Source organism: Embiotoca jacksoni, unplaced genomic scaffold (genome assembly GCF_022577435.1).
Source record: "Embiotoca jacksoni isolate LCO1_2020_lvr unplaced genomic scaffold, fEmbJac1.0.p SCAF_5, whole genome shotgun sequence".
NCBI classification, from domain to species: domain Eukaryota; kingdom Metazoa; phylum Chordata; class Actinopteri; family Embiotocidae; genus Embiotoca; species Embiotoca jacksoni.
The window spans coordinates 14,830,512-14,844,182 of NW_027185403.1; the positions used below are offsets into that span (position 1 = coordinate 14,830,512).

Consider the following 13,671-nt stretch of genomic DNA (forward strand, 5'->3'; position numbering starts at 1 on the left):
ATAAAATGCAACAGCGACACATTCCAGTCCGGGTATGTATATGGCACACAGAGGCAGCCATCATAAATGTCCCCACCACAAATTAGTTTCTCATCTCATTATCTCTGCACTTCAGACCTAAAAGGTTTTTTTTTTCTCTCTTTTCCGACAGCAGACATTGTACAGAATGACATAGGTTTGAGCCAACTTAGAGACACAAGTCTGGTATGAGAAAATGCTGACTCAGCTTTACTTCATTTTCCTGGGTTTGAAAAAGAGCAGGCTCTGATGCTGACAGGAGACAACTGCAGGAGAGATGCATGATGGGGGATGTTGGTTTGTCCTGTGACTTCAGCTACCAATTGGAACTGCTCACAGCAGCACTGATTGGCTTATACTAGTCATTTCAGTAGCACCAACCAAAGCCAACAGTAATGAAGACTTTCAGTACAACCACATGGAGGACGCTGCCTCACCAGCTCTCAGTACAGAGATACACCTTGCTGTTCAAATGTTTACAATCTACGCTTTCTCTTCTCTGTTATGCCCATGATGCATTTGTGGGAAGATGTTTATGCACATGATATAACTTTACCCCACAGGTGATACTAACTTGAAAGTTGATTCTGGTTGCGCTGCTTTACTTTCCCTTCTACTTTCTTCTTCTTCTTCTTCTTCTTGTCAGTCTCCTCATCTTCCTCCATCCCCTCTCTGTCTCTCACTTAAAGCGGCTTCTCCGTTTCTGTTGACAGCTTTGCTCAGCTGAAAAAAAAGAAGCAGAATTACTGAGTAAAAGGGAAAAAGAGAGCAAATAACAGCTCTTAGAATGTTTGGATTGTGAAACCAGAACATTAGTACAAACCATAATGGCTGGCCCTGAGAGCCTGGTGCCTCTCCAGAACTTCACTCTCACAGGCAATGATGTAACGCCAGCCATTTCATATGAAGCATTCGCTTGTTGCGCTCCTCAAAGTCTATTTATACCTTCTTCGTCTACTCAAAATAAAGCAGCCTATGTTAGACTGATGCCCTTTAAATAGCCTGTTTGTTTAAGCGAAGGGAATTAGAATACAACTCTATGGTGGTGATAGCTTACTATAATTCTGGAAAACTTGCTCGATACCTGCAAAGTAGAAAAAGATGTGACATACTTATCCCCAAAAAATTATGAAAAGAAGGTTTTAATGTCAGAGGACCGTGCCTGTTTGTGATGATGCTCAGATATCCATAAATAACTGAATTAATGGACATAAAACAGAAGTGACTCACTCAACTGGCACACAACTTTTACTACTACAAAGGCGTGTGTGTGTGTGTGTGTGTGTGTGTGTGTGTGTGTGCGTGTGCGCGCGCGCGCGCGCGAGTGTGTGAGTGTGTGTGGCACGTGTGTTTGTGGTGCCAACCAGGCCTCAGTGTATACTATGCAGCAGAATAAACAAGTCTGTCTGTGTTCACAGTCTGTAATTAAAGCCGTATAAAATTGCACACGCATGCAGTAACAGCAAACGTCATGGCCCTCAGCGGCTGTTTTCTTCAGCCCTCAGCATGGGTTTGACAACAGCTGACCTAAACCACCGATGGCTAACATCTCTGCACAGATATATAAGAAACATAAAAACGTAGCAGGAGAAAAAGCAGCACCGGCATGGGGCCGGTGTGGCTTGCATTGATGGACCTGAACATGAAGCACACAGTGAACGCAGTGTAATAACATGCTGCTGCCGCTGCTGCTCACAGCCGCCTTCTGCACTCTTGTTTCATCAAAGCTGGTTCCACAGTGCAGCGCTCTGTGCCACTGCAGGCAGCTTTGATTGTATTGGCTTATTTCGAGGTGTAATCAGACCTCCCAATGGCTCCACCACCACCTCAGCCATAAAAATAACCTAGACATGAGAGAACATCGCATCATGATGAATCCTGCCAGAGTTTGGCTTAAACGTAGACATACAGTGGCCCATAATCTACCGTGAGGTGAGCTCATGGGGGAGTCAGCCTCAAGACCTCACAGCTCAAACGGGACAGCTGCCTGTGTGGAGGTCTGAGCAGTAAAAGCAATTTGGGGTTCAACAAATCACACTGTTTTTCTTGAAAGAAGAATTTATTCAACTGTGATTTGGCTATTTCATGTGACGACGGTTATTCTGTGAACTACACATTCAACAGACTGTGTAATGTGAAAGGTTAATGCTCTGGATTGAATATCCTGTATTGATTATGGAAGAATGTAGTGCTGACATCGTACCCGAGCCTCATATGTGCCGACTAGAGGGGAGTGTGCATCTGTGCATGCATACACACATGTGTGTCTATGTGTGTGTTTGTGTATCTTTGTGTACATGCACGTGAGCTCTGGAGGCTCTACATTCTGACCAGATTTTGCCCTCTAGTGGTGCAAGTCAGGCAGCACTGGTTCTGCATCACCTCATCGACAAGTGAAAACTACCAAGTGTGACCCATGAATGAACAATGAGTTCAAATGAAGAAAGAAATTGTTTTTCCACATTAAAACTTTTACATGACTTTGCAAATTTCATGAAACACCAGGTGAGCAGGTGAACGCCTGCAGCAGCTGAGCATTAGATGGAGAGTTTTTATGGGGACTAAGAAAAAGTGAGTGAGTAGATCGTCACCTGTGTGTGTGTGTGTGTGTGTGTGTGTGTGTGTGTGTGTGTGTGTGTGTGTGTGTGTGTGTGTGTGTGTGTGTGTGTGTGTGTGTGTGTGTGTGTGTGTCTGTCTGTTTGTCTGTTTGTCTGTGTGTGTATCTGTTTGTCTGTGTATAAATCTGTTTACCCAGTCGTATTGCGGGAACCTGCCTCGTGTTTTGGGGATAGAAAGTAAGTCCCCGTAAGGTAAGTCATTAAACTGTTGTAGGAAGAGTTTGTTTAGAGTAAGGCTGAGGCAAGCAGTGGTTATGGTTAGGTTTAGGGTAAATCTCAAGATAATTAATGGAAGCCATTAGTACCCTATAAAGTGATGGAAACACAACTACGTTTGCGTGTATCCATACGTACACTATATTTACGTCCTTGTGCGTCAGTCACCACACAAATGTCCTTGGAGCCGGTGATGGACCACAAGTCCCACGCATTTCCCATGCTCACTCACACCAAGCAGCGAGTTCCACCACACTCTCTCACTCCTCTCTCTCATTTTCACCCTGTCATGTCCTCTCCTCCACTCCTTTTCATTCTCTCGCTTCCGTCGTCATTGCTGCCATTATCATCCCACTTTGTTTTCAGCTGATTTGCAGCCTGACCTCATCTCTGGAGGAGGATAATTACCAAATGGGGACACTGTGTTTTAACAGTGATTTCGAGGTCAACGACTCGCTCACGTTTGCTGGTCATTTTTGTTTTTGTACTGCCAGCCCTCCATCCCCCCGTCCATACATCAGTCCATACTGAGACTGCTTTAGGAGTAATCGCTGTAATCTCTCACTGTCGGAGGAGTTGGCAGGGCACCCTCCGCACACTGCATCTTGGAACATTGTGTCCATGCAGTGTGAGATGTTAAAGAGTGGTGATTGCAGAGAATGTGGCATGGTTTTGCAGAATGCCAGCCTATTAAGTTCAGCAATGCCAAAGCTATATTTGTGTTCCAAACGCTCTGCTAAGTTGCAAAGTACAATGTACTGTACATTTTTTTCACATGAAAACACACGACATAGTCTGACTTTGCAAAGACACTGAAAAACATATTTTCCTCATAATCCTCTGAGTTGTGCTGCTAAGTGGTTTTACTAGACCGGGTTCGGGAGTCGTGTTGAAGCAGGTGGTCAGTGGCGCAAAGGGCAGAGAGGTAGGGCCTCTGAGTGAGTAAAGCACCGAGCTAAGTGAGCTGCGCTGGTATTCCACTCACCTTGAGCATGTAAAACACTATCCCTGTGGAAGCAGCTTGAGGCATGGGGGAAGGGGTCGAACTTTTCTTCCCTGCCTGGACATAGATCACATAACTGGGCCAGCGTGGAACTGAGCCTGCCTCAGCTGTGGAGGTAAAGATTGGCACTGCATGCGAGTCAAACAAGAGAGAAGAGACTACTAGTTGTGTGGCCGAACTGATGCTTTATGACAGAAAATCATCAGGACTTAACAAGGAAACGTAGTCATATCAAGATGACACTCATAGTATACAATCCAGTTTAGTGCCATTTTAATAAAAAACAGACACATGCCTGAATCCACACCCACTACAACCCATTCATTTCTCAGTAACACCCATCACTGCCCCTACGTGTCGGTTTGAAGGCGCAACATTCGGGGAATGTAACTCATGTTGTACGTGCTTCGAGGTTGCCACAGAAATTAAGCACATAGGTGTAAAGAAATGCCAGTCAGACTCTCCATTGCTCCCTCAGTCCAGCTACTGGCAGTGCACTGGTGAGGCCCGGGCCCAGGAATGCTGTGCCCATCTGTCAACACGGAGCTGCCTTCCCTGCCAGATGCCACAGAGAGGATTTTTGTAACCTGGCCCTGGTTGGATTTCATAACCTGGCCTGGCAGTAGCAGCGAGCCTCAGGGCTCTAGGCTTTAGGATATTATGGAGCTGCTACATCTGTGTGTCTACGTGCGAGTGCATCCCATGAAGCTTTTGCTCAAGTGGGTCGTGCGTCAGGCTGATGATGACGCTCTCAGGTTTGCTTCTATAGAATTCATTGAGCTTTAACCTCTGCCTGTACTCCTCTGCTCTCTTTCTCTGCTCATCTTTCTGTCCTCCTTCACCTTCTCCTCCCCCTCTCATGTCTCCTCCAGCCACTCCTGCTCTGCTCCTGTAAGCTCTGATATTTATAATGAATGGTGTTCTCTATGTAGGGCCTGAATATGTGTGGTGGACCCAAGGGAGCACCACCTGAGTGATGATTCTGTCTTCCCAAGTCTCTCTCCCCTGCCTCTCTCTCTCTCCTTCTCTCTCTCACGCACACACACACACACACACACACACACACACACACACACACACACACACACACACACACACACACACACACACACACACACACACACACACACACACACACACACACACACACACACACACACACATGCCTGACCTGCTGGGAACACAGGGTCTTGCTGTATCAGGCCTCTGTGGCAGGGGCAATTAGAAAGGTCCAGACGGAGCACAGGCTCTCTTCTCATACTGTCCCCATTAGAGAGGGAGAGACGGGCAATGAGGACAGGCAGCAAGAGGACGCACAATAACGGTCTCTCTCTCACACACAGACACACACATACACAGTGGGCGTACTGTAAACTTATGCAGCAGTGTACTTGACTTCTCAGGACACACAGAAGCAGTGCAGCGTGTTATAATTAGTCTTTTTTCCCCCCCCTCAGTTTGTCTGCAGTGTTTTTACCTGCTCTACAAACTCGTCATTGAGGAGCCGAGATATGGGTCAAGCCCTCACGTTGGTGTCCCTCAGGTCCACTGTCAAATACTGAAAATCCCGGCCTGTCCAGCCAGGACCTGCGAGCCAAGATGACGACACAGTGATGGAAGCTCTGAACGCTGCAGAACCTGCCAGACAATTAGAGGTGATGAAAGTGGATTCAGAGTAAGTGAGTGATGTGCTTAGGTGTTTTTGCACAGGAAGCAGTCATGAGGATGCCAAGGACTTGGTGGTCTCCCTGGCAATACATCACAGCTGATTGTGTGTGTGTGTGTGTGTGTGTGTGTGTGTGTGTGTGTGTGTGTGTGTGTGTGTGTGTGTGTGTGTGTGTGTGTGTGTGTGTGTGTGTGAGTGTGTGTGTGTGTGTGTGTCAGGACCTGATGGCTAGCAGAGGGCTCATCCTTGACCACAGACATGCACAGAGACCACTTCTCTTTCCACGCCGTCTTTGTCTCCACATGGAGTGTATCAAATCTAGCCTTATTACCATGTTGGTCATTTAGCCTATTAGCAATGCTCTTACCTCATTTCTTGGTCAACTCCAATTGCGTGGAAAACAGAGCAGTCAGCATGTCCGATGGGCTCAGGGAAGGCAGGGTAAATTAAGGGCCATAAAGCAACGGCAGCTGATACAGCACAAGCAGGCTTGCAGTGAGACACTGCAAACCTCAGGGCACATAGTCTGTCCCGGGTCACTGGAGGACTCTAGCGTGATGAGTTCACCAGCATGAAAACTAATATCTAAAGAGGGGACAAAGGAGGACACCGAGTTATAATGTATATTTACAAGAAGGCGAAGCATTAAGGGACATTTTATAGACCATATTACACCATGCAAGTGTAATTTAGAGCTGGAAAAGTGCCATGAACAAATCACAGAAACACACTTGGAATCATTTGTACACGAGTAGGCTGGTCCAACCTGGAAGCATAATTCAAGAGAACTTGGGCTGGAAAAGAAAACATGGAAACCATCCCATGTTTTCTATAATCTGAATATGACTTGAGGATATGACAACACATCTCATGATGTGTCTCTAATCCAAATGACAGCAGGTATTAATGGAGGTAAATTAGTATAGTACTGTGTGATGCTGCCCCCATGTGGCCAATTTCCATACTAACCCAACACAAAGTCATTATGCATACTGATACAGAAGGTCACGGTGCAATAGTGTTGTTTTGCTGCATGGGTGAGAAGTGTAACTATAAAGAGTTAACAGCTGGAGATCAGCTGTAAAGACTACAACAGGACTAAATATTAAACAGCTTTTTAGTCCAATCAAAAGACACAACAAAAGTGAAATCTAATCATGTAATTGGACAAATTTAAAGGAGAAGCTTTTTGTGAGATTCTGTGTTGGATTTGGCTACAGGGTTATTTAGGGGAATAGTCCATTGGTGGATGAGTTAGTTGGGATCCTACTCAATCCTACTGGCTCTATCTGTCTTTTTTCAAATCTTTGTGGAAGTGCACAACTAAATTGCTGGATTCACCCTTTCAAATCCCTGCTGCATATACTATATGTCAGCATAGCACAATCTGTCCGTTGAAGTCCATTCATCAGCTCATGAACTACAACACAGTATCCTCCTCCTGACCTCAAACATCAGCTGTGAACGGCCGTAGACAAAACTAAATTAGGTGCAGAGTAAGAGCCATTCTCTTAGGTCCCCTGGGGACCCTCGCATCACCTTGAGCCCAGCAGAAGACTGTGTGAAGCCTTGCCAAGCCTATGAACATGGTATGGTAGATGAAGGATGGGGATGCTGCTCCCTCCATCACAGACAAGACAAATGATGCACAGACAGATGGCACTTGACATTGCTGCCATATTCAGCTAGTTTCCAGTTACAATAATATGACTCCGGCTCAGCGGATGCTTATGGTTACAGTCATGTCACTTGATGAATGAGACAGCGCTGACCCCTGAAGGAACTTGTTGTTACCCATAACAGGACTTCTGTCTCTCCAATTCTGCAATAAAAAAAAATTAAAACAAAAAAACAAAAAAAAAACTAATTGTCATAAAGAAGAAAGCAAGTGGACAAAAGATGGAGATAACGTTTAGGTGTTTTCCTCCAGCGGCCACAAGAGGGGGCACTGTAGCTCGAACAAAAGTGAGTGGTGGACAGAAAACAGGGGGAAATAACCATGAATTCAACTCACTGGTCAGTACACCCCATCAGTCAAATCTTAATAGTCAGTTCAAGTCATCTCCACCTCTAATAATGTGAGAAACATGGAGGGCGCAGCAGAGATGGAGACACAGCGTGAGAGTGCAGTTGCCAGGATGTGACCTTGGACTGGAAGCAAATTGGACTGGATTACGCATTAATGGGTACATGGGGGATTAGAAAGTACACTGGGAAATATAATATGTGGGGAACCCTTGAAAAGAAAGATGGAAAAACAGGTGGTGATATGACTTTCCACTGCATCAGGCAGTGGTCAAATGAGCCACTCAATAATTGATGTCTGATGTTATAATTTGACTATAATGGCAATCAAAGGTTTATCTGTAATTTGAAATATAATGAGGCTAACAACCTCTCCATTTCAGATCAACACATTAGATATATTAACTTGTAAATTGTATTGTTGTGAGGATTGGTCAGGCTGGAGCAGCTGAACAGAGAGGTTTTATAATTTCTTTTTTTTTTTTTACACCAAAATTAATAATATTTCTGTACAGGAAATAAAATGTACATCCTGCAAATTGTGTACTTATTCCAATAATTTACTCTCAGAGCAAAGGTAGGCGTTTTGAATTTACTTTTAAAAAGACTATTTTAGAATGGGATATTTATATTGTATTTGTTATGGATGCTGAATTTCAGCATAGTTTTTATTTTTGACCCTAGAGCATAAAAAAAAATAAAAAATCTAAAGCATTTTACCAGTCCACAAGTCTGCATTACCGTTTGAGACATTAATGGATGTTTGTTGAAAATAATCTTCTCATAAAGTTCTTCTTTTGAAGGCATTAGAACTTTGTGGAGTAAGATGTTATTTTTGAAAGCCATTGCATTTAGCAGAACATTTTTATGTCTAAAAAGTCTGTCTGATGTCATTTTTTTTTTTTTTTTAATAGACTGAAATATAATTGGGGAAACTTGTCTTTTAAAACTTTCTAAAGTAGCCTTAATGATCTGTAGAATTAGAAACACTAAAACAGTGTTATTTACTGTCTACTGTACTTTTCTTTGAAAGAAAACCTCTCATCAAACAGCAGCCACCAGACGGGTATATCCAAAAGAATAAAGCACATCAATGATTTTAGTGATTGCCAAAGTAGATTAGAGTAGAACATCATACATCTCATAACTGTGTATGAACTGGGGTTGTGAGATCCTCCAACAGACCTTTCAGACTGCACCGGCTTCTACATTAAAAACAAAATAATAATAATGTCTAACTTCTCAAACTCATTTTCCTCTTTCCTCTTTTGCAGAAAATAATACAAAAGTTTTTCTCATGTATGTGTCTGTGTTGGATTTCTATATACTGTGCAAAGGCTTCAGGCACTAAAAGCAAAGTGAGAATGTTTAGAAAAATAATGAAATGAATAGATTCTCTTTGTCAATTACCTTAATACAAAGTGTAGTAAACAAAAAAGAAAAGAAATAATAAATCAAATCACTATTTAATTTCCCCTGTAAAACAGCACCAGTTCTGTTGAAATCACTTGAGCATACATTTTAAAGGTACTCAGCAGCTATGCTGGTCTAAGCATTGGGGAACTTGTCACGGTTCGACGGATTTAGGCTCTCTAAGTGTCTTCTGTCTCTTCATGTAGAATCAGACTGACTCCCTGCTGTTGGCCCCGGGGCCCTGTGGGGGCCATGACATCTATGCTGTCGCTGTTACTGAAGCTATTTTCTTTTTGACTGTATTTTTGGGATCATTGTCATGCTGCAGACTGAATTTATCAGAGACTCGGACTGAAATCAGACGCCTCCTTGATCATAACCTAAACACCTGAAGTGCAAAATAGTTTTGCACAGTATAACATTTTTGTCTGTATGTATATGTGCATAAAAGAAGTTAAACAATAAAAATAGATATTGTGTACATGTGTTTATAGGCACGCACAAGTTGTGTATCTCTTGTGTGTATATCCTAAAAATGTCTTGATATGTTCTTGCATGTTAATTTCAATTAAAATATTGACATATTTTCTGCACTTATATCAGAATTCTTGAATAAAGCTGTCAATATTATCCTTATAATTTAATCACTGGATTATTGGCCCTATGTTGCCTATGTTTTTTTTTTTAAATATTCTTTTCAACAAAATCAAGGACTGAAAGTAACTGTGTGCTCACATTGTTCTATAATAACATTTTGAGGCATTTACCTTACTTGAACATTTCTTCATACTTAGACCTCCGCTTTTCTCTCAGTACATATATTTATCTGTCTCTATTTTATTACAGACTAAATGATCAAATATAGCATACATAATTCATTAAAAAAAACATTATGCAGATATATAACTAACGCCAACGAAAGGAAAAATAAGTTAACATGCAGTTAAAGCATCCATAATTCAACGAAGGCCATTCTTCAGAATGATACTTTAACGTTAAACAACTCATAATTGCACATAAGAAGTTTTAAAAGCGGTAATTAATTTATTGATTGATATCGCTCGGCCTAATTTGTCCACCTCGGAAACGTTTGGACATTTTGAACAATAAAGATAATCTACAATCTATTTCGTTGGGAAAGTATAAAATGTGTGTTATGTCATTCTTAACCGGATTATAAAGAGGCTGTTTTATCTTAATTAGTCAAATCATCGAACAGTCAGTAAATCTAAATCACCCGAAGGCCTCCGGGACAGACAATAGTGCGGCGTCTCCGCCACCAACCCCCTCCTTCTGTCTGACACACACACACACACACACACACACACACACACGGACTCAGACACAGTGAGGCTCCTGACTCCGTACAACCCTTAAAAATACCCACACGTTCGTGCAGCGGAAGTTTTTAAGCAACCTTATCTGCAGCTTTATCTGAGTTGGAGATGTGCTGCAGAAAGACGGGTCAAAGGAGAGCGCAGGGCTGCAGGACGGAGCATTAGGGATATGAAACACATGCCAGACCTGTCATGTTCAATTTACAGTTGACAGAATAAGTTAGTGTCCAGTAGGCTTCCATTTAATTTTGGATGCAGTTCATACGGCCCGTTTCTTTGAATTTCTTTTTGACATTAATAACAGAACATGGAGAAAATCCTACATCAAAACTGCGCGAGGCCAGTGGACATCAATCATGATGAAGACATGTTCTCTTGTCTTGTGTTTCCCCACTGTGCGTTTACTTTATTTCGCCAATTATTACAGGCAGAGCCGGGCCAGTGTTGACGCTCACTGCGCCGAAGAAAGATTTTACGACCATTCATCAGCTCGTGAGGCGCACATAAAGTCTTTAAAACTATAAACACAATCTCTGAGTCGGAGACAGGGGGACCCATTTACCCCGTGGCTGCGCTCAACGCTGAAGATAAAACAAACGATAATACTGTCTGTCTCCTGTGACCGTCTCCACAGGCATTAATAGCAGGTTTAGGGCCAACGGTGCGAGGGGAAACGCACGGAGGTTATGCGTCATTACCCAGTTGTTTCCATTTTAGTGCTGCCATACTGATATCAAACGTTATCATTTTTTTTTTTTTACAAATTACTGATCCTATGCTGAATGGATGTCATCTCATTGGCCTGTGTGCTACAAGCTAACAGGCTACATCTGAATTTAGATTTAAACGCACCTGGAAGAAAAATTATAAACCTCGGCGCAATAAATTTGGACTATTTTATTGCGTAACAAAAAAATGTGTCACACATGACACTTCCTAAGGATAACATGGCCTGCGGCGTGGGTGGGAGCGTGTGTGTGCAGATTTGTTGTCATCTGTTATCACGTCCCGATAAGGCAGACAGCGGCTCCAGATTCTCTTGGAGGCAGACAGCAGTGTGACACTCCTGGTTTCAGGTTCCGTGTTCAGGGACCCAACCTGTTGTGTGCTCCCCTCTTTCTCGACGCTTGTCTGCTCTGTTTCCTCTCTAATAAGGGACGGGTAGACACCCCAAACACACGCACGCACACGCACACACACACACACACACACACACACACGATCAGACACATTCAAACACCTTAATTCCTCTCGGTAAAAATCATATTTGGCTTTTTAGTTGCTGTAAAATCTTTATGTAGCCCGTTAGATAAATTATTTCTCTTAGGCTCGTACTTGAAAACTTGTGTAAACATCCGTCTAAATGGAGGGCTAGAACTTGAAATGCGATTGCATTGTGCGTAATGACAAACTGCAATACTAAAAACTATCCAACAAGTCAGTTTCATTTAATTTATCAAGTTTATATATGAATGCTACCCTAAACCAAAGCATAACAACGTTTGTATGAGGAGGGAATAATGATTTAAGAAAAACACTTTTAACAATCTAATTTACTTTATTTAGAGAATAATAAGGCCTATTAGGGTGTATATTTGCGGTAAATAAACTGATAATCTTATGCCTACAACATCAGGCCTAACATGTCCCAGACATCACTACACGTCATTGAGTGGGAGTACCAGTGGCTCAGGGTCCCACTGGCTCCCCTCTCCCTCCTCCTCCTTGCGTCACCGAGAAGAGAGGGAGGCCGAGGAAAACGTTTGGAGACAGAGTTGACATTCAAAATGCACACTTCACTCAAGATCAGTCAGGTATACCAAACTAATACTTACATCCAGTAAATACCAGGAAGGGAAGGGGGGTTGTTGACGTCTTTTTGTTGCTTCCATATGACAGATTAATAGTTTTTTTTTTTTTTTTTTTTTTTAGTTCTTGGCAATGTTTCTCAGCCCCAGCACGTCCACTCCCTTCTCTGTAAAGGATATATTAAACTTGGAGCAGACTCATGACGTTCTGGTGTCTTCTCTGGACGTCTCTTCGCGCATGAACTGCTGCGCCACGCCGACGTCCTCCACCTGCATGCTGGCCCGCCTAAAGCAGGAGCCTCTCCGGGATATGTCCGCCACCGTCACGCTGTTTGGAGAAGACGTCCACGACTCCAAAGCCGCCAGAGGCAACGGGCTCAACTTTGCTTCTACCTTTTATGGCAAATCCCTCCTAGAAATGGATTTGGATAAGGATGGGAAATCAGACGCCTTTGAGGGGAAACGAAGAAAAGGTGAGAAGAAGAGATTTAATTTTGTAGGCATGTATACAAAATGAGGCCTACATGGTTTGACTTGTCAAAAACGCAACGGATGCTCCAAAAAACAAATCCACTAAAGAAATAAGCATCGATACAAAAAGCAGATTTACTGGACAAAGGCCTTGAAACTTTAAGTTTAAACAAACACAAAAGTTTGAGTTCGTCGGCATGCTGGATTTCTGAAAATTAAAAAAAAAAAAAAAAAAAAAAAAAAATTAAATCTGTGCCAATAATACACAGGTTCCACATGAAGTCATAACTCATGTGATGTGCGTAAATTGTGTCAATTTTTAAAAGCTCACATCATGAAAGGCCAAGAGAACTGCACCAACCACAGCAATAATTATTTGGAGTTAAAAGCTCAAATAAATGAAAATAAAGACTTTCTGTTATAATTTACTTGTTTGGTTTAATCAGAGGAGTTCAGTGTTCCGGCCGAACCTGTGGAGGACATGAAGCCCGAGGATCCGGACCGACCCAAGACCCGGAGGCGCAGGAAGCCACGGGTCCTCTTCTCCCAGGCGCAGGTGTATGAGCTGGAGCGCCGCTTCAAGCAGCAGCGGTACCTGTCCGCCCCGGAGAGAGACCACCTGTCCGGGGTGCTCAAACTCACCCCGACCCAGGTCAAGATCTGGTTCCAGAACCGGAGGTACAAGTGCAAGCGGCAGAGGCAGGACCAGAGCCTGGAGATGGTGTCCCTGCCGCCACCCAGGAGGGTGTCGGTGCCGGTGCTGGTGCGGGATGGAAAGCCTTGTCTCGCGGCAGACACAGCCACCTACAACCCGTCCTACAGTATGGGTCACATCAACCACTTCACTTACAACAACTATCCGGCTTTCAGCAACTACAGCAGCCCCGGCTGCAACACAAACTATGCATGCAACTACCCCGCGGCCACAATGCAGACTATGCAGGCACCTTCCAACAACGGGAATTACATGAACTTTGGGGTCGGAGACCTGAATAATGTCCAGAGCACCTTTTCCTCCAGTAATGGGGTGTCTTCATTACACGGCATTAGGACATGGTGAACAAGGGACAATAAGGCCCCCCCGACCCCCCCCCCC

The 13,671-nt window shown here is 43.4% G+C and overlaps 1 protein-coding gene across 1 annotated transcript; it reads left to right on the forward strand.

The window, feature by feature from the left end:
* The first annotated feature begins 12,223 nt into the window (after positions 1-12,223).
* On the forward strand, positions 12,224-13,635 carry nkx2.5 (NK2 homeobox 5). The gene is made up of 2 exons (XM_069171215.1): positions 12,224-12,577; positions 13,022-13,635. Exons 1-2 carry the CDS (start codon positions 12,238-12,240, stop codon positions 13,633-13,635), a joined length of 954 nt encoding a protein of 317 aa, XP_069027316.1. The 5' UTR covers positions 12,224-12,237.
* Positions 13,636-13,671: the final 36 nt, after the last annotated feature.

What these genes read in the sequence shown, in the direction of transcription:
- nkx2.5 (XM_069171215.1), top strand. Translation starts at nt 12,238, where the DNA reads ATGTTTCTCAGCCCCAGCACGTCCACTCCCTTCTCTGTAAAGGATATA. An exon ending in TGAGGGGAAACGAAGAAAAG is followed by an intron (nt 12,578 to 13,021) that starts GTGAGAAGAAGA and finishes TGGTTTAATCAG; the next exon opens with AGGAGTTCAGTGTTCCGGCC.